Source organism: Oryza brachyantha, chromosome 1 (genome assembly GCF_000231095.2).
Source record: "Oryza brachyantha chromosome 1, ObraRS2, whole genome shotgun sequence".
NCBI lineage: Eukaryota > Viridiplantae > Streptophyta > Magnoliopsida > Poales > Poaceae > Oryza > Oryza brachyantha.
The window spans coordinates 24,845,372-24,867,234 of NC_023163.2; the positions used below are offsets into that span (position 1 = coordinate 24,845,372).

General features: G+C 43.9%; 5 protein-coding genes across 5 annotated transcripts; 3 read left to right on the top strand and 2 right to left on the bottom strand.

Moving 5' to 3' along the window:
* The first annotated feature begins 1,623 nt into the window (after positions 1-1,623).
* On the top strand, positions 1,624-2,274 carry LOC102703747 (copper transporter 1). Its single transcript, XM_040530037.1, has one exon. It carries the CDS (start codon positions 1,697-1,699, stop codon positions 2,171-2,173), a length of 477 nt encoding a protein of 158 aa, XP_040385971.1. The 5' UTR covers positions 1,624-1,696; the 3' UTR covers positions 2,174-2,274.
* Positions 2,275-5,761: 3,487 nt separating this feature from the next.
* On the top strand, positions 5,762-6,517 carry LOC102704027 (copper transporter 3-like). The gene has a single exon (XM_006646309.3). It carries the CDS (start codon positions 5,820-5,822, stop codon positions 6,300-6,302), a length of 483 nt encoding a protein of 160 aa, XP_006646372.1. The 5' UTR covers positions 5,762-5,819; the 3' UTR covers positions 6,303-6,517.
* A 4,365-nt stretch (positions 6,518-10,882) lies between these two features.
* Positions 10,883-12,232, bottom strand: LOC102704306 (protein LURP-one-related 5-like). The gene has a single exon (XM_040529989.1). The coding sequence runs from the start codon at positions 12,126-12,128 to the stop codon at positions 11,454-11,456; it is 675 nt and encodes a 224-aa protein (XP_040385923.1). The 5' UTR covers positions 12,129-12,232; the 3' UTR covers positions 10,883-11,453.
* Positions 12,233-16,374: 4,142 nt separating this feature from the next.
* LOC102712946 lies at positions 16,375-19,118 on the bottom strand. Its single transcript, XM_006644711.3, has 3 exons — positions 18,498-19,118; positions 17,150-17,322; positions 16,375-16,904 (listed from the first exon to the last, which is right to left on the bottom strand). The coding sequence occupies exons 1-2, from the start codon at positions 19,070-19,072 to the stop codon at positions 17,151-17,153; spliced, it is 747 nt and encodes a 248-aa protein (XP_006644774.2). The 5' UTR covers positions 19,073-19,118; the 3' UTR covers positions 16,375-16,904; position 17,150.
* Positions 19,119-20,069: 951 nt separating this feature from the next.
* On the top strand, positions 20,070-21,863 carry LOC102704584 (fra a 1-associated protein). The gene is made up of 2 exons (XM_040527036.1): positions 20,070-20,317; positions 21,095-21,863. The coding sequence occupies exons 1-2, from the start codon at positions 20,142-20,144 to the stop codon at positions 21,462-21,464; spliced, it is 546 nt and encodes a 181-aa protein (XP_040382970.1). The 5' UTR covers positions 20,070-20,141; the 3' UTR covers positions 21,465-21,863.

Below are 21,863 nucleotides of genomic sequence, written 5' to 3' on the forward strand. Positions count from 1 at the left end.
TATTATAATAAGCATAATTGCATCTATATACTTACCATGACATATAGTACAGAAACGTGCCTTGCACGTGCACTACTACTATCATTTTTTATATATTTTTATGCATAAACTGATTTGCTTTTGAACACTTCTATTTGTCATCATACTTTATATACATGTTTAGATAAGTCAATTTTCTTAATCATGACAAATTATAGTAACGAATCAACTGAATTGCATGTTTTTGAAGTTCATTGTAGTTTTATGCATTAGTATGTGGTGCAGTGGTGCCATATATTTCTTTGAATGAAGTCAATAACTTATCAAACTCACACATCTGTTAATAGATACTCCATCCGTTTTATATTATAAAACTTTTTGGGTTTGCCTACATTTATCCATATATCAACATATATGTTTAGATTTATTAGCATATATATGAATTTAAACAAGGCCAGAAAATTGTATAATGTGGACCGGAGGGAATAACATTTGGTTGTCTTATTATGGGTTATGTGCAATTTAGAAATTCTAAAGAGCAGTTTTGACATAGATGATGTTTTATTATGCAGTTTAAAATCATACACATAATTTTGTGCTTATTTCATATAGATCAAAACGTGCTTTGCACCATTACTAGTCCCAAAAAAAGAGAGAAAAGTATGTCAGCTTGGACCCGTGTGGCCGTGTGATTTTCCTTTCCTGGACCAGCATGTGAAAGAAATGGGAAATGAAAGTCTGCCAAATATCACGCGTTTTAAAGTGAGTAATGTTCAAACTTTCCAGCGATTAGGTTGAAATTGTCCGTTTACCAGTGAAGGAAATTGCGATTTGCCCATCGCAAAATTCTTCGAAACGGTGCATAGAAAAAGTCCATATGACGCCGTTCTGCCAAACGCCATATCGCACGCTTGGCTTGCACAAGTACTTGGAGTATCTGCGACTGCCAATGCATATCCTTCCATCTCGACGAAAGAGATGTAACAGCTCAATACATTTCGGTTATTCCCTCGGCTTAGAGACAAAGGTCAACTTTTTCCTATGTAAAGATCCTCTCTCGTTCAGCTCTCGCCATTCATCCCAGCTCTGTGGCTACCATGCACCGTACCACTAGCTGGTTGTTAATTGGCGAGAGGGCGAGACCCGTAGCGGGTCGATGCACCTGGTCCAACTACCTAAGCTAGCCACGATCGGTCCAAACTCCGAACAAACATCGGTAGCACGGTAGCCAGCAGCAACGTAATCTACCTTCTTTTGTTAGATTAAAAAGTTATCTGATTTTTTGTTTATTTTATAATATAAACGATAAAATTAACTTAATATAAAGTTGTATAAATATAATATGATTAATTTTTATATATAACTATTTTAAAAAATAAACTAGTAAAACTGTTTATGAATAATAATAATAATAATAATAATAATAATAATAATAATAATAATAATATAAAGGCATATTACGTGCACCAACTGCCCGTGCGGAGACGAATCGTCGATTCCACAAGGCGCAGCCAAGCCAGCCCCCTCGTGGCCGTGTGTAGTACGGCCGGGTAAACGATGTACTACCACAGGCCATGACGTACTACACGCGCCGGTCCATTATATACACGTCGTACTCCCCTCCCCGGTAGGCGAAGACGCGCGCGCAGAAGAAGCAGGCAGCAAGCAAAGCAAAGATCGGTTAGCTATCAGCTGTGCTAGCTGTGAGCACCTAGCCATGGACATGGGAGGGCACGACATGGGCGGGATGTCCCCGCCGGCGGGGGCGGCCGGCGCCGGCGCGGCCATGAAGTCGATGAGGTACACGCACATGACCTTCTTCTGGGGCAAGAACTCGGAGGTGCTCTTCACCATGTGGCCCGGCACGAGGGGCGGCATGTACGCGCTGGCGCTCGTCTTCGTCTTCGCGCTCGCCGTCATCGTCGAGCTCCTCGGCAGCCGCAGGGCGGACGCCTGCCTCGCCGCGCTCGCCAGGCGCGCCCCCGCGGCGGCCGCGGCCGCGCGCACGGCCGTGCACACGGTGCGCGTCGGCGTGGCCTACCTGCTCATGCTCGCGCTCATGTCGTTCAACGGCGGGGTGTTCCTCGTGGCCGTCGCCGGCCACGCCGCGGGGTTCCTCGCGTTCAGGGCCGGCCTGTGCGGCGGCCCCGCGCAGGTGGAGGAGGACCGCAAGAACGACCCGGCGTGCTGCTAGCCGCCGCCTCGTCGTCGGTACGTGTTGCGTTCATGTGTATCGTGGACGGTCCATTCGGTTGGGTGTACGTACGTTCGTTGATGCTAGCTTGTGTATATTGTGCGCGGTCGGCTGGATGAGTTGTTTGGCTGGTTTTTTTTCTTTCGTTTGTAAGGTTGGTTCGGGAAGTGACATGAAGTTCAATTACCTTGATGTTGATGGTCATTTTAAGATGAAATCTGCAACGTTGTGGTGCTGTGAAACTGTAATCGTGAAACACTCATTTCATGGATGATTCCTCATTTCCTCCGTGCCTGTAATTTCAAATCTAATAAATTGATTATGGTGCGCATGTGTAAATATTCTCCAACCGTTACTTGTCTTTGTTTGGATCTGCATGTGATAGTTGGCCCAAATATGTTCTGCATTGATTTGTTTCTAGCTTCCACTTTCGTGTCGCTGACCGCAAATTGCTCCAGTGTAGCTCATGTTGATGTATTTCCCATGCCAGTGTATTGTTCTTTTTTTTTTCAGGTACTGACTACTGTTGCTAAAAAAAGTAACGAATTACTGACTAGATTGGCAATTCCACGAATGATGATTAGCTCTACCGAAAACGGAAACGGTATATTGTCCTTGAAAAATACTGTATTACTGCCTCTCTAAGCTTGCTTTGCTCCATAGCTTTGACGCTCTATGAGTTATCCTCCACGTTCTCACGCCTTGTATACTGCTGCACTATGGGCCACAGCCAGTTGTAACTTGTAAATTAAGTTCTCTGGGACGCAAAACAGACAGCATGCATCAAGCATTTCAAAAGGTTACCTGAAGATAGATTGGTAGTACATCCAAAAGACAGCACCGTTGCTGCTCTAAACTTTTTGTTTGCTCCGCTCGCGTCACCATTTTAGTACAAGGAACAAACTTAATACTTTGTATGTAGTACTACTGTCTCCTTTTCATCTTTTTGAAGATCTTCGCGATCCTAAGCTACTATTGAAAGGCAGATATGTAACCCAATCTTTTCTTTTTCTTATACAAAATTTAAATTTTAGTCTAGGATTAATTTTGAAGTATTTTTATCAAAATTTATTTTTCAGTCTCGGCTTTTAAATTGCTAAGAACACATGTATAAGAATTTTATTCATAAATTATTTTTATTTACAAATATGTAATTTGTTTTTTCTCTGCAAATAAAATAAAATAATCATCCCCATGTGATGTCCTTCCAAGCTCCATCTGTGCAGGAACAAATTAAGATCTCTTCAGTTGAGCTACGAAAAGATAGAAATCTTATCATAAAACAGATCGATGAGCTTGAATCGCTTTATTACAGACTCGACACTCGAGTCCCGTTATTCTAGAGCTGCGTCGTCAGAGCTCGGTTGTCAACCTTCTGCTGTTTAATTTGTTACATTATCCACTGCAGTATTTTGAAATAATGCACTCATAAGCAACCCAAATAATGGTTTATTATGTACCCAACTGAACAAAAGTTAATTCATTTCTCCATATAATTGTACTACTAAATTCAGCTAAACACCTCGGTCGCACGTCATGGGTGACAATTTAAATCGCCACCATCCATTGGTCAGTTGTGGACTTGTGGTTCAGACTTAAAATCTGGCCACTTGTAAATTCTAAAACTTCGTCTTGACAGTGGAATCCTCCAAAGGAAACCTTTTTTTCTCGTCCATGCCGTACGAAGGATTTTCTTCGTTGACATTCCTCGCCCAACGCACAGCATGGCATACCGTCCTCCATAATGCAAACACGTTTGGTGGTCATCATCTCGCTTTAAAAAGCAAAACAACATATCCGCAAACAAAAAATAATATTTAAATAAACCTTATATATATAAATATATATATGTTCTTGTCAATTTAAAAGTCAAATTTAAAAAATAAACTATAATACCTCTGAAAATCAAGTAAAAATTTAAATTTTAGTTTATAAGTATAAGTGAAAAGATCGTTAAGAAAACAAGTCTTCAAGATAAGGTCAAGTAAGAGTGCTATTGGGGATGAATTAATATTGTGGGTGGAATCTAAACCCTCCATCCATGCTCTTTTGATCTGTTACCAGAAAATATTTGTCGTACAGGGAATGATTATTCCTGGAACGAGAAAAGTACGTTTTACTACACAAACTAACTCATTGGACCACTTAACATTAAATTATCTTTGCTTCATTCTACCGCATAAACTATTTAAAACAGTTCACTTCGGTACTTCATAATATTTTTCTTTGTTGTTGTTGTTATTAATATAAGTTGTATGTTAAGCTGAATTTTGTAGAGCCACACATGATACCATTATCAAATTTTAAATATTTTTCATTTTTTGTGACTATTTGCTTGAAATTTAAAATATTTTTGTTTACATAATCTAATGTGATTCCAACATATATAAACAGGTTAAAAAATTCTAATAATTGGCCATACATAAGTTGTGCTGCATCTATCATCCTATCCGCATACTATGATTAATATGGAGAAAAACAAAAAATAAAGGTTGCGCTATAGAGTAAAATAAACCATATTTAATAATCTATACTCCTATAAAGATTCCTATAAAGATTGCTAGTGGTGATGGTTGGTTTGTCACCACCACTAGCCGTCGCTAACATGTGGGTTAGTGATGTCAGCCCATTCTCACTAGCATGTGGGCCGGTATTGCCATGTTGGTGAAAGCGTCCCCAAGTTGGCCTCAAGACGATGTGGCCGACTGCTGCTCCTTACTTCCCCACCGTGGCTCCTTCCGCGTGCCCCAACGACCTCCTGACAGATTGCCACCCGCCGCCCCTTTTCACGCCCCGGCGACCTCCCGGCCGGCCACCGGCCGCCCCGCCGCGTGCCGCTGAGACAAAAGAGACAGAAGAAACAAAGAAAGAGAAGAATAGGAGAAACCAAGAGAGGCAACTGCGAAAAGGATAGAAGGAGAAAAGAAAGAGAGAGATAGGAGAGAAAAGGAAGGAGACAGACAAGAAAAAAAATGAGAGTGGACCCTATGAAGTCACCATCGTCATCATCTCTCTTTTTTATTTGCACTTTGTTTTTAAAAGAAAAAATGATCGTGGAATACATGTGCCAACCATTCCCACCTATTCTACTTTTTGTGAGAAGAAAAGGTATTAATATGCTCGTATTGGTAATAATATATTAATGATATTTTTAAAATAAAATTTCGATGCAATGCACGGATAATTTGCTAGTTCATTATGTAAAATGAGTAAAAAATAGTTTAGAGGACTAAGTGCTTCAATAAAATAGTTGGGGAGAGTAAAATGAACATTTTTTTCCTCCTGGAATTGATAGTAATCTAAATCAGGTCCAAGCTTGATCATCTCCTGGGCCTAATTTGATCTCGCTTGGGCTTATTGAGTCTACGACAACAGCCAGATTCCTACAACTCATGAAAACCTCGAATGGCGAGGGCCTCGGATGGAATTGAATAGCATAGGTGCATGGCATGCACAGGTGTAGTACGCCTTCTCATTGGCCCGCGATACGGTGCGCTAGGTTGTACTACGTGCCTCCGCCCTGTGCCGTGCGGCGCCGGTACGTACTACGCGCGCGTCGCCGCAGCATATATCTACCTGCACCGCGTGGGCGACGGATCAGCCAAACCCACCCGTGCACGCAGAGATTCACAGGGACCCTCCCGCAATGGCGGACATGGGAGGGCATGGCAGCATGGCTATGGCGCCGGCGCCGGCGGCGCCCGGCAGGAGGAAGCGGTACATGCACATGACCTTCTACTGGGGCAAGAACTCGGAGATCCTCTTCACCGGGTGGCCGGGCGCGAGCGGCGGCATGTACGCGCTCGCGCTCGTCGCCGTCTTCGCGCTGGCCGTGCTCCTCGAGTTCCTCGGCTCTCCCTGCGTGCTGCTGCTGCTGCAGGAGCCCTCCTCCTCCTCCTCCCGCGGCAGCAGGCGGCGCGCGGCGGCGGCGGTGGTGCACGCGGTGCGCGTCGGCGTGGGGTACCTGCTGATGCTCGCGCTCATGTCGTTCAACGTCGGCGTGCTCCTCGCGGCCGTCGCCGGGCACGCCGTGGGGTTCTTGGCGTTCAGGGCGGGCCTGTGCGGCGGACGGGTGCAGGCGGATGGCCGGCGCAACAAGGCAGAGCTCGCGCCGGCGGCGTGCTGCTAGATGGTTGCCAGCCATGCCATGGCCGGCGCATGCCAAGCGGCAAGAGAGAATAGGCATAGACGAATCGCGACGAAGGATAAGATTAGAATTTGGCAGTACTTCTTAAATCAATGTCACGGATCCTCTCGAAAGAAACAATAAATCAGTGTTACGGATCCTTTCCGTAGAAAAAAAGGGTTTTAATATTACAGATGTAATGGCGTTGTGAACTGAAAGTTGGATGTGTTTGCATGTGTAGGTCCCTTCGAGCCAGGAGAAGTTCAGGAGAGGCTCCTTCCTGTTTCCATTATCTGCGCTGCAGGATTAAAATCAGTAGTCAAGTAGAAAATTCTGATACGTTTGTCTCGAAGTCAAGACCCATGACAACGAGAAAACAAAGAGGCTAGCTGGAATGTTTGGTTGGCCCGGCCCATAGGGTTTTCCTGCTAATCGCTCAATTGCAGCCTGGTACTTCACACTATCAAATGTTTATTGATGTTTTCCTCCACTTTCTCCTGGCCCGGAGGCAAGCAAGTACGAGGAGATTGGATCCCAAATTACCAATCCAAACTTGTTGGCCCACGTGAACAAGTAAGAGGACTCCCCGTGAGGCCGTGAGAGATGGACTCGAAGCCAGCTCTGTTGTGGGCGTGTTTCACGGACATGGTGAAGATGAGTTTTTTTTTATTTTTTATTTTATTTTTTTAAAAAAATATTTATCGTACTATATTTTTATATTAAAAATTTACCAATCTAAACTCCTTACGCACTCATAGAGGACGAATATATAAAACGTCATGTAAAAAGACGCGATAGCTGACGTGGCAAACGATGGGGAAGCCACGAGCGAGGTCCGTTGACGCCGTGGGTGGAACTATGCAATTTGACTGGTAAGGGGCCGAATGCAAAAAAGATAGCACATGGCCTTCCCCAGATGCGTGCGGCTTTTTAGCTATTTTCCCCCTTATCACCCTTATAGAGGGCGGCAGGGACTAAAATGTTCAATTGCCTTATCGTCCGCAAGTGACGCCTCACCTTCCGCACGATGCCTCGTCGTCTGCACGCAATGCCTCATCGTCCGTGCGACGCCTCGTCTCTCATGTTGCAAGGGGCTAAACTGCTTAATAGCCACTACACTAGTAACGACAGTCGCTCACGTCCTTTCCGTCGTTTGCCACGTTAGCTATCATGCTTTTCTAGAGAGCATTTTGTATTTTCCACACTTTAGAAGGACGTGTAGAGGGTAGATTTAAAAATTTTTAAACTAAAAATATTGTTCTGTGAATATTTTTTTACAGACGAGAATACTAATGCTGAACCAAAATGAGAAGAAATGACACCAGCATGATAGTTTATTAGGTAATGAGTTAGCAACAGAATAATTTAGACTCGAAGGCGCATGCATATCGAATACACCATACCGGCTGTTTATACATCTTCTGTTAGGCCATGTTTAGATGGTAAAATTTTTTGGAGAAAAGGTCACGTCAAACGTTTGATCGGATGTCGAAAGGAGTTTTTGACATGAATGAAAAACCGAATTTCATAGCTCTGATGAAAACCGCGAGTCAAAATTTTTTAGCCTAATTAAACCTTCATTAGCACATATTGGTTACTATAGCACTTATAGCTAATCATGAACTAATTAGGCTCAAAAGATTGGTCTCAAAATTTCTCACATAACTATGCAATTAGTTTTTCGTTTCATCTATGTTTAATGCTCTATTTAGATGTCAAAAATTCGATGGGATATTTTTGGAAAAAAATTAGGAGCTAAACAAAGCCTTAGTAGCAAAAATGATGCGAGAGGTTTAGGTGACGCAAAGTCGTCAACAAAGTCGTCTGGTTCACGAACCGGACTACCGGAGCCACCTTGTTCCGTAGGTAAAACACGTATATCCACGTGAAAGTATGAAGCCAAAGATGCAGCATACGAGAACAACGAATCATTTTTCCCCTTTTCACTAACTCGCATGCACCATTCATCAGCCCGGCCGGTCCTTTTCGTCTTTTTTTTCGATAAAGTTGCAGTCGTTTACCGTTGCATGTACGAATGGGTTAAGAGGAAACAAGGCTCGCGGCCGGACCGGCGGCTGTATGACATGCGTGCTGTGCGCACGCATGTCACGTTGTCACCACTACCTGACGTCCCGGTCACGCACTTGATCAGTCACGCCCCCGGCCGGCCCCGGCCACCCGCGAGTTGCCGTCGACACCGCCTGCCGTGAGCCAGCCGAGCGCGCGGGGCGCCACCCAACCCGTCTCGCTTCGCTTGCCAACGACGCGACGCGACGAGACACAAGGAGCGGTCGGTCGGTCCATTTGCCTCGTTCGGGCGGCGCGTTGGCGACAGCCCAGTGACCCCGACGTATTGGCCGGACAGGCAGATCGACCGGTCACCCGCACGGCCACGCCCACCCGTTCGCTCCGCTCCTGTACATGCCGGCAGCGACCGATCGATCGACGAAGCAGGGGAAAAGCGGGTACGTACGCACTGCTCGCACGCGCGGCGCGCCACACAATAATTGAGCCGTGGCCGCCGGCCGCTGCTCGCTGTCTGCCGGCCGTATGCGATCGGGTAGATGCATATGCTCTGCAAAGTTGTGATCTGCGGGAGATTTGCCATGTAACGATCTACAGTACACTGTCGCTCAGCATTATCGCCATGTGTTAGCTCAAAAGGGAGATCAGGCCGTATCTTCGTTTTGAGAGCATGTGTGGAAAGACGTACGTGCGTAGAAGATGCGAGGCCCGTGTTTTTTTAAACGTGGCTAGTAGACGATCAATTTGGTCAGTGCAGGGATTTCAGGCGAATAATGGATCATGAAATCGCAAGCTTATGGATTTCAGGCGAATAATGGAGGATGCGATCGCAAGCTTATTGACGTTAAAAAAGGGTGCAGAAAAAAGTATTTTCCGTGCACATTTGCATGTGTGTATAAACTAGTGCAGCGCGTTCCATATGGCTAGTAGTATATTGCTCTATTTTTTATTATTAGTGTATTATTGATCGATCTTTTCTAATGGTCGTTTTTAACGCCAAGATTCTCTGCAAGCAATTTGCTCCCAAGACTGATTCCAGCGCTACAGTCGGCAGTGCTCACTGGTGGTTTTTGCTGCGAATGTTTTTATTTTCTGTTGTTAATTATATGCTCGATCGTTGCTATTTTGGCTGTGTACATGCTTATCGGATGTTGAGGTCAGGTTTCTAATCCATTATCTTAAAGAAATGGTGTTTGTTAATTAGGAGTAGTAATTTATTTCTTCGTCGCAACGTGGTTAATTCACGAGTGGAGGAGACATCGTGCGTGTCTGCATCGTGCTGTTCTAATGCAATTTTCCTCCCGTGGGATCCATTTGGACCTGCTCGAGAAATCTCTGCCATGCAAAAGATTCTTCAACGGAAAAAATATCTATGTCAATATGTCATCCTAAACTTTCAACATAAGTTTTTTAGCATTAATTCTAAATTCCATATTTAATCCTCTAAACTTCATAACACTACTTATATAAACATTGAAATGGCTGTAGCTTCTTCGTGTTATCTGTTATCAAAAAAATATATAAACATTAAAATTTGATATTAGAAAAACATTGCAGTCCTTAAAGAATCTAATAATAAATATCAAACTTTTACGCTAAAAAAAATCTGATCTCTCGTAATGCCTCTTAACACAAGCATTGTACGGAGTAGTATTTTACTACATGTCATACGCATTAGGCGTGTATATTGAAATCTATCTCTCCTCTTTATCCTTCATTCTCGAGTAACATTGTAATGCTAGCAAGTAATTACAGTGGAATATAAACTGCTGAGTGTTGACTGATGAAAAAGAAGAACGAACATGTACGTTGTCCTAGTTAGCCAGAATCACTTGTTTAGTTTTCACATAGATGAAGCCACCGAGAAAACAATTTAAATGGCATCGCGGAGTACTCCCTTCGTTCCAGAATGCAGTGTTTCTAAGATTTAAATATGGGATAATCTAAAAAATACCATTAACAAACGTCTAAGTCTAAGAAATGCCATTAACGAATACGAGTTCTAAAAAATGTCATCTTACAAACAATTTGTCTGAGAAATGCCATTGCCGTTAGGGTTCCATCCATTTTTACCGTTAAATACACTGTTCATACTGTAGCACTTAACGGAATATTTGGACGGAACCCTAACAGCAATGGCATTTCTCAGACAAATTTGTTTGTACGATGACATTTCTTAGAACTCGTCTTTATCGATGGCATTTCTTAGAATTAAGTGTTTATCAATGGCATTTGTTAGAATTTTTTCTTTAAATATTTATAATATGATTTATAATATCGCATATGTTCCAGTATGTACTACCTCCGTTTAATAATATAAGATGTTTGACTTTTTTGGTTGCAGCATTTGATCATTCGTATTATTCAAAAATTTAGTACAAATATAAAAAATAACAAGTTGCGCTTAAAATCCTTTTGATAATAAAGTAAGTCATAAGCAAAATAAATAATATTTTTATAATTTTTTAAATAAGAAAAATAGTTAAACATTGCAAGAAAAAACATAAAACATCTTACATTATGAAAAAACATCTTACATTATAAAACCAGGAGTGGTAGACTTCATGGCTAATTCTAAAGTTCGAGAAGATAGGCATTCAAAGCTTAGGGTACACGTGGAACTTTTCTTCTCCAATCCATAACTTGGCCGGCTTCACTTCGCTATCATACAGTTTTCTTTTCCACCATGCTGACTCCAAGTCTCCAACGAAGGCCTTACATTCTTGTGTTGTCAGCGAAGCTGCTGAGGGAGGATTGCCAAAGTGGGCAAGTGGCCAGTGAAAAGTCAAGCAATTGAAAATGAACGCCGCTCCATACTGCGCTGATGCAGATTACAGAATAGAAAGAAAAAAAACGAAGCAGGGATGCAGAATCTGATGAACAAAGAAGAGCTGCAAGAACACATGCATTTGTATCGATGGTTCAGACTTAAAAGCAGAGTTCTTTTGCCATTGTGGTGATCGCTAATTTTCTATGTACAAGTTACAAGGCTCGATAATAAGATGAACGCACATCGCCGTTTTCTCCGGAACGAGCAGGTATACACACCAACACGCACAAAGCGCCGGAAAGAAGAGGAAATTGAGAGTGCTATACGAGAAAAGATCACGAAGCGCGCGCACGACTCCATCACCAAATCTTGCCGCGGTTGGTTTCTTCTCCGGCGTCGCCGTGGTCCTCGTCGCCGGCGATCTGATCGAGCACGAGGACGATCGCCATGGCGAACGCCGCGTCGAACCCGGCGCCCACGCGCAGGACGAACACGTCCCTGCCCATGACCACCCGGGCGCCCTCGTCCACCTTCCTCCTGATCTCTGCCACCACCGCCTCCCCGCCTGACTCGGCCCTGGGCACCACCACGCGGCAGCAACGCCGCGGGAAGGAGCCGTCGACACGGAGCTCGGCGGCGGCGTGGGCGGAAGGGAGGGAGGGGGTGAGCGGGCCGAGGAGCTCGACGACAGCTCCGGCCGCGGCTCCGCCGAGGATAGAGGAGCGACGAGCAGAGAAGAGAGGCTTCTGGCCGTCGGCGCGGGCGCCGAGGAAGCCCTCCCATCGGTTGTGCAGTGACGGGCGGCGGCGGCGCACGGTAATGAGCGCCTCGCCGGCGGGGCCGAGGAGCGCGAGCTCGCCGGCGGAGGCGGCTCCCCCTCCGTGGCCCCGGCCGTAGGTGTCGGCGCGGAAGGCGAGGCCGCCGGTGCGGTGGTCGTAGGCCGCGAAGCCGTCGCCGGGGGAGAAGTGGGAGGTCTTGCGCACCGTGAGCACCCGCTCCTCGGCGGCGCAGTACTCCTCGCCCCCGATCACCATTGCCGCGCGCGTTCGCGTGCCTCTTGCTCTAGGCTCTAGCAGTCTAGAGCTGCTAGTTGCTTGCGGCGTGCTTTTGCTCTAGCTCGCGTCGTGTGCTTGTCTGCGCGGCGAGATTTGGAGGTTTAAGTAGAGAGATGGAGTGAGGAGGGAGGCGCTCGCTGGAGATATCAAGGCAGCGAGATCCGAGTGCCGATGCCGCAGCCAGTCACCTTGATATGACTCAGGGCGTGATTAGTTCACGAAAAACAATTCATAAGTCAAATTTAAATTATAAATGTTTATACTAGTTTTAGTTTAGTTTGTTTTTTATAAATTAAATTTGAACTTGCATGTTTATTTGTGAGGCGATATACCTCAGGTTAATCTGTCTTATTAGTTTGTTTTAATTTTTAATAAATACTCACTCTATCCATAAATGTTTGACGTCGTTGACTTTTTTATATATATTTGATTATTCGTCTTATTTAAAAAGTTTACATAATTATTAATTATTTTATATTATTTCATTTGTTGTTAAATATACTTTTATGCATATATATATAGCTTTACATATTTTTTAAAAAAATTAAATAAGATGAATAATCAAACGTGTATAAAAAAGTTAACGGTGTTATTTAGTAACGGAGTTAGTATTTAGGTTACAAACAATAAACATATGAGAACCATTCCCAGGAAATGGCTGCTTATGAAAGTGATTCACGTGAAATACCCAATACTTGTTTATTCCTGAATGCCTCGTTACTGTAGCATGCCTCCCAATAGAAAATAAAGAAGTGTTTGTCTCATGCCCAAAATTTCCCCTGAGTACTTCGCTACGTGAATGGCGTGTATATGTATTAGCAGGCTAGCTTATTTAAGTAACCGAGCCAGATGATTTTTTATTAGGAGAAATTTCTCTCTCATCTCATAAGACTCTCTTATTTAATAACTCTGTCAGATCATCAATTTTGCTGATATGACATCATATTTAATATGTATGATATCCTATAAAATATGTATTGAGACTAGCCTAATCCCCGTGCTTGCCCTTGTCCTAGCGCCAATCTAGAGGATGGGAGAAGAGGTAGGTTTGGCGATGCGCTCACCCTCTCGCGTGCGGTGCAGAGCGATATATGACCTCATAGTCTGGCCAATTTTGACGAATCGCTTCATCATGGATCCGAAGAGAATATTACTTACTGGGTAGATCTAGCTCATCCAATCCACAAACCAAATACTAACAAAAATAGAAGATTGTAACCTAATACACCCCAACATTGTAATCACACACACCCCTACAGTGTGGTTTAGAGTAGCCAACTAGTTGTAATTAAAATAAGAAACATAATTAACATATATGTTTTCCAAAAACTACATTTAGTTTTTAAAACAACTATTATATAAAAAGTTTCCGTATAAAATTTATCATTTAACTATGTAGGAAACATGCCAATAAAAACTATCATGGGCCTTTGAGCGGATGACTCACGCTCGCTTTCCAATTTATCCAACGAGGTGGTAATATGGATAAGGATTTTCTTTACACAAATGAAATGACGGTACATGATGAGATAAGAGCATGTGCTGTAGTGTGGAGGAGAAAAAAAATAATAAACAATAGTAGAAAATAAAAAAATAAAATTGGTTCTCATGCAAAAGATAACTCTACATATATTTTAAAATAACTACGTAACAGAAAGAGATAAGAGAAATGCTAAAACCAATCTTAACCTATTATACGTGTTAACTTTAATACGAGTTTATAACAACTAGTTTATTCTGCTATTACCTCAGTCACATATTAAGTTCATTTTCTAGTTTTTAGATATAATATTTGATTCTTCGTCTTATTTGAAATTTTTTTATTAATATTTTTATTGTTACAAATAGTAAAACATGAATAATACTTTATGCATAACTAATTTTTTAAAGTTTTTTTACAAATATTCCAAATAAAAAAAATTAAAAATTTGTAAAAATTCCAAATAAAAAAGTTAAAAGTTAAACACAGAAATCGAAAAATAAAGTTATTAAATAAAACAGCGGAGAGGTACGAGGTGCCGTGTGCGTGCGCGCCGGGCGATGCGGTACAGTGCACGTAAGTACGTGTGCTCTGCGGAGACCATACCCTTCTTCCGCCGACTCCCATACCGTCGAGTGCTCGCGAGACAAGCCTGACGCTGAGTTTAGCCGAAGGGCAGCGCAGTTTAAAATACGAGTAATACTGAATGGCGAGGCGGTGACCGGCCGCCCCGTCCATTCCGGGCCGCGCGGATGCATGCATCGGCATAGCTCGCTACAACGAGTCAACGACGTCGACGTGATGCGTTGGGCTGTTTTTGCGCTCCTCGGGTCTCTGCGCGCGGTACGGGTACAGTGTAAGTCGGATGTGGGACGGGAAGAAAATAATTTATAAATAAAACTCTCATATATATATATATATATATACACACGTACGTATTCTTAGTGATTTAGACTGAGGCTAAAAAAATAAATTTATGTAAAAAACCTTAAAATCAACTTTAAATTTAAAAAAATAAATTTTATATTTATAAATATAAATAGAAGCGGAAACACGATATTGTGTCATGGAGTGCATACATTGCTCCTGCAGCGGTCGCGGCCAAAGGTGTGGTGGTGCGTGGATGTAGGTGATCTTGTGGACGACGAACGCCCAAATCGACGAGAGCTTTTGACTTAATGATCGTATGTATGTAAGATCGAACTTCCACATCAAAGATGCTGATAGGTGGCAATGTGGAATCGATGATAAGATGATGATGCATATGCTTCCAATGAACTCGTGCTCCTTCGGTAGTAGTGTCGCGTTCGAACTTTAAAGCCCGAACACAGTAGCTAGTCAGTTTTCCCCAGTTTGGTTTAATAATCCTAAAAAAACTGACTATACTTCATAGTATAATCCAACGTCGCTGAAAATATAAACATACTCCGTGTATGGTACGCGATGAATCAATCCCCCAAACGAAAGAAAGTATTTACAGAAGCCGTCATTTCCTGCACAGCTGGGCTGGATATGTGTATCGTCGATACAGATACACAGTATGGTTCGCTGCTTCGGTGACACGGACGCCTGTATCACGCCAAAGATCATCGTCGTTCCCCCCCAATCCCAAGTCTTCCCATTCGGTGGCTGAAACGCTAATCAGCATCACCCGTTCACATCACGTCCCGTCCGCATCGGCGGACGCCATCCTCCCAGCCCCATACCATATCCCAGGCCTCGCGCCGTCCGCTGCAAGCTCGGAAATATCGCGGCGAAAAGCCACCAAACTTTCCGTGTGCGTCCCTCGCGCGGCGTTTTTATCTCTTTCGGGCAGGTTAGATTCGAGCTGACGCCGAGCGATATATCCCGCGCGCGCGCGCGTCCTGTGCTTCGGCTCCGCCACGTTCTCGCGAGCGAGAAGCGGCCACGCCACGAGGACACCAAGCAGGATACGCAAGGGGGCCGGAGCCGCCGGACCGGCCGGTTGGCGTTGGTGCTCTAGTTGCCTGGGCGTCGGGGAGCAGTTAGGAAATTAGGGGCTAGAAGTAAAAGGAAAAATCTCGGTTGGGACCAGCATCGTGGAGCGGTTTCATGGAAAGCTACACATGTTTGGGCCTTTTCTCGATCTCATTTGCTGTAACCTCCTCTTGTTGGTTTCGTTCATCATCAACGTTCACCAGTGAGCGAAGATGACTCTCCTCTTGCGGGTACGATACGATGCAACAAATCTTAATGACAGAAGCAGAGATAAAGATAACCCACGGGGCCCTGGCTGGGCCGAGAGGCCGAGCTAGGACAGGGGCTGCCATATTTTTTCATGTGCCCATGTTCCTAGACCCTCCATGCACGATGACGTCTATCATATTATTTTCAGCTCATTCATCGGATTATTCAAACGAATTGTCTGCTCCACACTTTAAAAAGGAAACGTTTTTTTTTCCGAAAAACGAACTATCTCCTACAGTGGATTTTGTTATTTCTAGCACCTAAGGACCGAATATGATATGGTTCATTCCCCGCCCTTCTTGAAAAAAAAATTAGGATTATGCCATTGTTTAGTGGGTTTTGCCAAAATGCAACTCCACATATGGACTTCGTTAACCTGACATTCTCAATAGGTACGTATACGCTATTCTCAATAGGTAGGTATACGCTAGAATGTCATCCCGGATAGAATTTGCCCATGGCCATGTGTGAAGTTGACAATGGCGAAACCGACTTTTGACAACGGCGTAGTCCCAAATTTCTAGACAGCTTGCGAGTATCATCAGTGCAATTGGCAATCGAATTGGAAGGAGTTGAAGAGTCTTGTACAATTTTCTATCCCTAAGTTGGGGTTGTTCGCTCTAACAAATATTACCAGCAGCTTCCGGCTCCTTCAGGCCTATTTTTGTAACACTATAGTCAAGACTAGAGGGCCATGAAATCGCTAGGGCAAGGAAACATGCATACATTGTACAACAGCATCTTCAAGGATGATATACTGCAACGCACAACGAAGTTGTGGTATTGAAAATTTGACAGCTACTTTAGTAAGGTAGAACATCCAATCACAGGGAATAATGCAAACTCGCGCTAGTAATCCTACACATCAAGCCCTCCAGTGACAATATCTAGTCCCCAGGGGCTTAGTTAAACTAAAGAGAAGGAAAAGCCCGATTAACGCTACTGTCTCGTGCCACATTGGCTTATCCTGTCATAGCTCCTAGTCTCCTGAATTTTCTCAAACAGACAAAAAGAACATTTCCAGTCTCATCTCCTCGATGTGATCTTGAGCAAAATGTAATTAACATCTGAAAAATATAACTGGAGTCAGATCTTCACACCACATGATGCAACAGCACTAACGTGTAAGTTTATTTTGAGATAATTATTTGTTTGACAGAAATGCTACTTTTTTTGTGAAAATACATGCAAAATTCCATAAACAGTCAATACGCAACATAGCATATGTTGTACTTTCAATTACATTAGTTTACATGTGCGGCAGCTTTCCATGTCAATGAGAAATTTGCACAAAACAAAAAGTAGTGACAACCTTACTCAGACTTTGACCCACTGATGGATGTACCCACACACTTGAACCAGCGTATAAGGTTGCGGTGATCCTTCACATAGAGCCAAGCTTGTAGGAAAGGGAAGAGCTTCTCATTTATGCCACGGGCCTCGATGTAATGATGGAATGCATCACGCACATTCTCATCCAATTCCCTGTCAATCAAAGAGAATATTGTTATTAATCATGACCAATAAAAAGGAGTAGCACATCAACATCCAGGGCTCCCTTGTTAGTATAATTAGCAATGTGTTTGCACTGTATCAACCAGGACAAGCACCGTACACAGCGGACTCAGTATATGAATGTGGAATAAACATCAAATGATTTATCGATACCCATCCATGAGAGGCAATCCAAATACCTAAGTAAGATAAAAGGCTTTCAAAGATGTGATTGGATCACTGGACTCATATCCAGGGTTTTAATATTATTTTTAATACTATTTTGTGCATTGTGCACTGCATAAATGAGCCAAACCACCAAGGAGGCATGCGTATTAATATTTAAGGCACATGATATCAGTAACTTATCCAAGTATGCCGCATGTTACACAGATCAAAATATTTTTTGTTCATGGTATCTAAGCATCCATAGCGCTAGCCATTTGATAATTGTTATCAAAAGGATTTGTTTTCTTTAGCTCTATCAACATGTAAACATCATTGTAAATTCTGGGACAATTAATTGTATGCATATAGTAACTAGTTTAGTGACAGAAAATTGATTTAACTGATCGGAGAAATAAATATACCCATACAAGTACAGAGTTTTGAGCATGCTAGTACACCTGAACTTCTTTATTTGAAATAAAATTTTCATGTTACAAACTCAAGTAGCAGCAACATTTTTGTAACTTTGTTAGTAAGATCAACAAAAATATTCCCCCCTTCATACACTATACAATAGGCAATCCACAGATGGAATATCTCCGAACAGCACCTGAAGAACTGTTATACTTCTGAGTAGTTAGTAGTTAGTACACTTCATAAACTCCCAAGCCCAACACGAACAACTGGGCACCTGATCTGCCAACTGCCATCCTTTATGATTAGGCTAACAGAAGTATCTTAACAAACTACAGTCTGCAGAATGTAAGAGTATGCCTAGAATGCCTATTCTACCACAAAATTAAGTAATATCACACCTTCTAGGTGTTCACTCATTGCACACCGAAAGAATTCAGACCAATTGCTTCCTGATCAGGTTATACTAGCGCCACCAATCAGATTCCCAAAAGTCCCAAACATTTAAAATGCTTGCTCACCAACTGAACCAAGCAATTCACAGAACGATAACGAATTTCATGTAATTTGAAGTAACAACTCACTGGAAGATGCGGCCTTGGTACCCATCATCGCCCTTCCCAGCCATAGCCGCCGTTCCAGACTCGGCAGTCTTCGACCGGAGGCAGACGGAATGGATCCCCACGGCGTCGGGGTACAGCCCGCACAGGAACTGGAGCGACTTGCTGTTCCCTGGCCTGGAGATGTCCACGTGCAGGAAAATCTGGCTAATCGACTCGCTGACACCACCTCCGCCGCCGGCGCCGCCGTCGTCCGACTCATTGTCGGCACCGGGGGGCATGATGTTGGCGAGCCTGGCGACGGAGATCGAGATCTCCTCGCCGGCCTCCCCGTACTCGCGGCGGAGCACGGGGCCGGAGGGCTGGTCTAGGGCCCCCTTGACGATAGTGTAGGGCTTGGGCGGACTGATCTTGGGCGGGGGAGTCATCTTGGAGACCTCGAGGTAGTGCTCCTTGAGCGAGCGGAGGAGGATGGAGTTCACGGCAGAGGAGGAGGCGGCTGCGGCAGACGACGATGACGACGATGGCGAGGCGGAGAGGGCACGTCGAAGGATGATTGGGGCGGCGGCGGCGGCCGAGGGGGCGGCGCGGCGGAGCATCGTGAGGAGGGAGGAGATGAAGGGTTTAGGGGCAAAAGTAAGGGGAATGGGGAACGGTGTTGTAGCCTCAGCCGAAGGTTTTAGGGGTTTTCAGCCGAAGTTCATTTTGATTTTGCTGGATATAACGATTTTCGGAGTTTACTAAAAATAAAAACAGAAGACTAATACGTTTAAATTTGTTAAAGTGACCAGGCTATAATATATGAGTAGTTTTTTAAAGACAGTATTACGAAGAATGGATTTTATCATGCCAGTTATTATTAATAATTGATGTATAAGACAGCGAGTTTATATTATGAGTTCCGCTAGCGAATGGAATATTGTTTGTATAGTATAACTTAAGTAGTCTCTGTTGCTGGTTAAAATGAAATTAAAAAAAAGCAGACGCGTGCCTTCGTATCTCCGCACCTCTCCGCTGCCATATACAGTGATTTCTTGCTCCGCTGTTCCTCATGCCGCTATCTAGCCATGATACCTCACCACATATAGCTGTTATGTATAATACAATGTAAAATTAATCATGTATACTGGTACTAAAATAAAGAACATGTGATGCCAGATAGTACAAGGTAGTTCATTACTAAACTAGTAATAGATGAAATAGTATAATGGACGAAACCAGATGATACCGACTACTTAGTATCATCGACACCGCACGATGAAACAACGCGAAGTCACGGTGGAGTGCGGCGAAGCTGGTGAAGGGGAGAGTAACGGTGGAGATCGGTGGCGGCGGTGAAGCCCTCTCTAACACGGGTCAAGGTTAAATTCGCTTAATTTTTTAAAGTTTTGCTTAAATTTAAAGTTAAAACTGCTACCGTATGTTAGCGGAGGATCCTGTTACCGTGGTCGCGGTAACGTAAACGGCGTGAACCTGGTTCCACATCCTTCCAGAAATGTCCCGGTGGCTTGGTTGCCTTTCCTCTCGCCTGTCGCATCGAATTGCTCTCCAAGGCAGGACAGCCCCGCCCCGTCCAAGACCGCTAAACCCGGCCGGAAATAAGAGACGGCCCAAACCCAACAACCGCACGCCCAGATCCCCCACCTCAGGATCGATTCGGACGGACCCATGGGTTGGCGTTGGCACGACGACGGCCGCGGCCTCGGCGACCTCGCCGGCGGCGGGGACCGCTGCGCCACGCGCCGGGTGGTGCAGTCTCGCTGCCACACGGAGGAGGTGGAGCCCGGCCGCTTCGTCCGCAAGTGCGAGAAGACCGAGCAGCTCCTCCGCGACTGCGTCGGCAGGTGTGCTCCTCGCCCTCGCTCTCCCCACCCCTCCCCCCCCCCCCCCCACCCCTCTTATCCGTTGTCCATTTTCCTGCGAGAATCCCCTCTTTCTACTATTGTTATATGTATTGGTGATGTCATGCGTGGTCGTATTGTCTCGATTAGTTGGTGCGATTGTGAACCTTTAATCTGTGGTGTAGCGGCGTCTCTCCATATAACGATTTTCGTGAGGATGCTCGTGCTGATTTCATGATTTCGGAGTCGGCGCGGCAAAAAAGTAGACGGTTGAGTTCTGTGGTGAATTTTATGAGCAAATATATGGATAGCTTATGTGCCAATGATAAGGGCTAGGTTATTGAGTGATCTCACCCACACACTTGTTAACTAATGCTCTGTACTTTGTAAGCGTGAGGTAAATTGTTTGATGATGCCTGTATTCGTGGAATATCTTTATGGGCACCTGCAACCAGAAACTGGCTTTCAGCTTCAAACGATACAATATCCTCATTTGTGCAGGACTTTGAAAACTCACACCATGATGTTAACATGCTTTCATTTATTTATTCACATGCCTTTTGTTAAATTTTTTAAGTGAACGAAACCTAATTTCTTGTATTTCATTGCTCTAAACAATTACACTCTCTTTTTATAACCATATATGGATGTTTAGTATTTTGGATAGGTTTATACTTCCCAAACATCTTGAAGTTTTGTTGCTGGCATGCTTTAATTCTCTGTTGGATATTATGCAATCTGTTATTTCGCCTAATCAATCATAACAATCTTCAATTTTAGACCCTCTGAACTGGTGGAATCGAAAACTGAAAATACTGAAGAAGATGTCACAAATGAAATGAAAAGTGGATCAGTGTCTCTTGGTTTTCCGACCAATGAGCCCTTTGCATTCCCTGGACTTCGTAGTGACATAGAAGCTCTTGAGAAAGGCCTTTTTGGGAGCATTGGTAGTTTTCTGGATGAAGCTGAGAGGATGACCAATGATTTCGTCAAGTCTTTTGGTGCCCCTTCCATCCATGACAGGGAGTCGAGCCCATTCCGTGGACAACCTGCAGGCAGGTGGATTGACGAAGGTACTGCAAAGGACGCCAAACAGGACACCAAACAGAACGACTATACCGAATTCAGCAGCAAGATTACAGATGTGTAAGATTCTACAATTAGCTGACACACCTTTGTGAGCTGAAGCCTGAGGACTGTGAGAGTTGAAGCCCGGGGACTGTGTTTTGCTGGATGTCTAGGCCATTTTGCCGTATTTTGAACATCACTTCATTATCATAGTTGTGGTAGGATTGCGAAGAAGCAATTTGACTGTTTTATAAGATGAATCATCTGAATTGTCGCGTTTGCAGGAGCATTTATGTATAGTACTGTTTACATAAGCCCGTTTGCGTTTTCGCATCCAATGAGATAACTAGTATGTTTTTTTGATAATGCAATGTAGTACTGTTGTTTCTGCATCTGATGAGCTGCTCTGGGCTCCACCTGAAATATACCATGGTGGTGGAGCGGCAGAAACACCTGCTAGTCCTGAACGCCCGGTTGCATG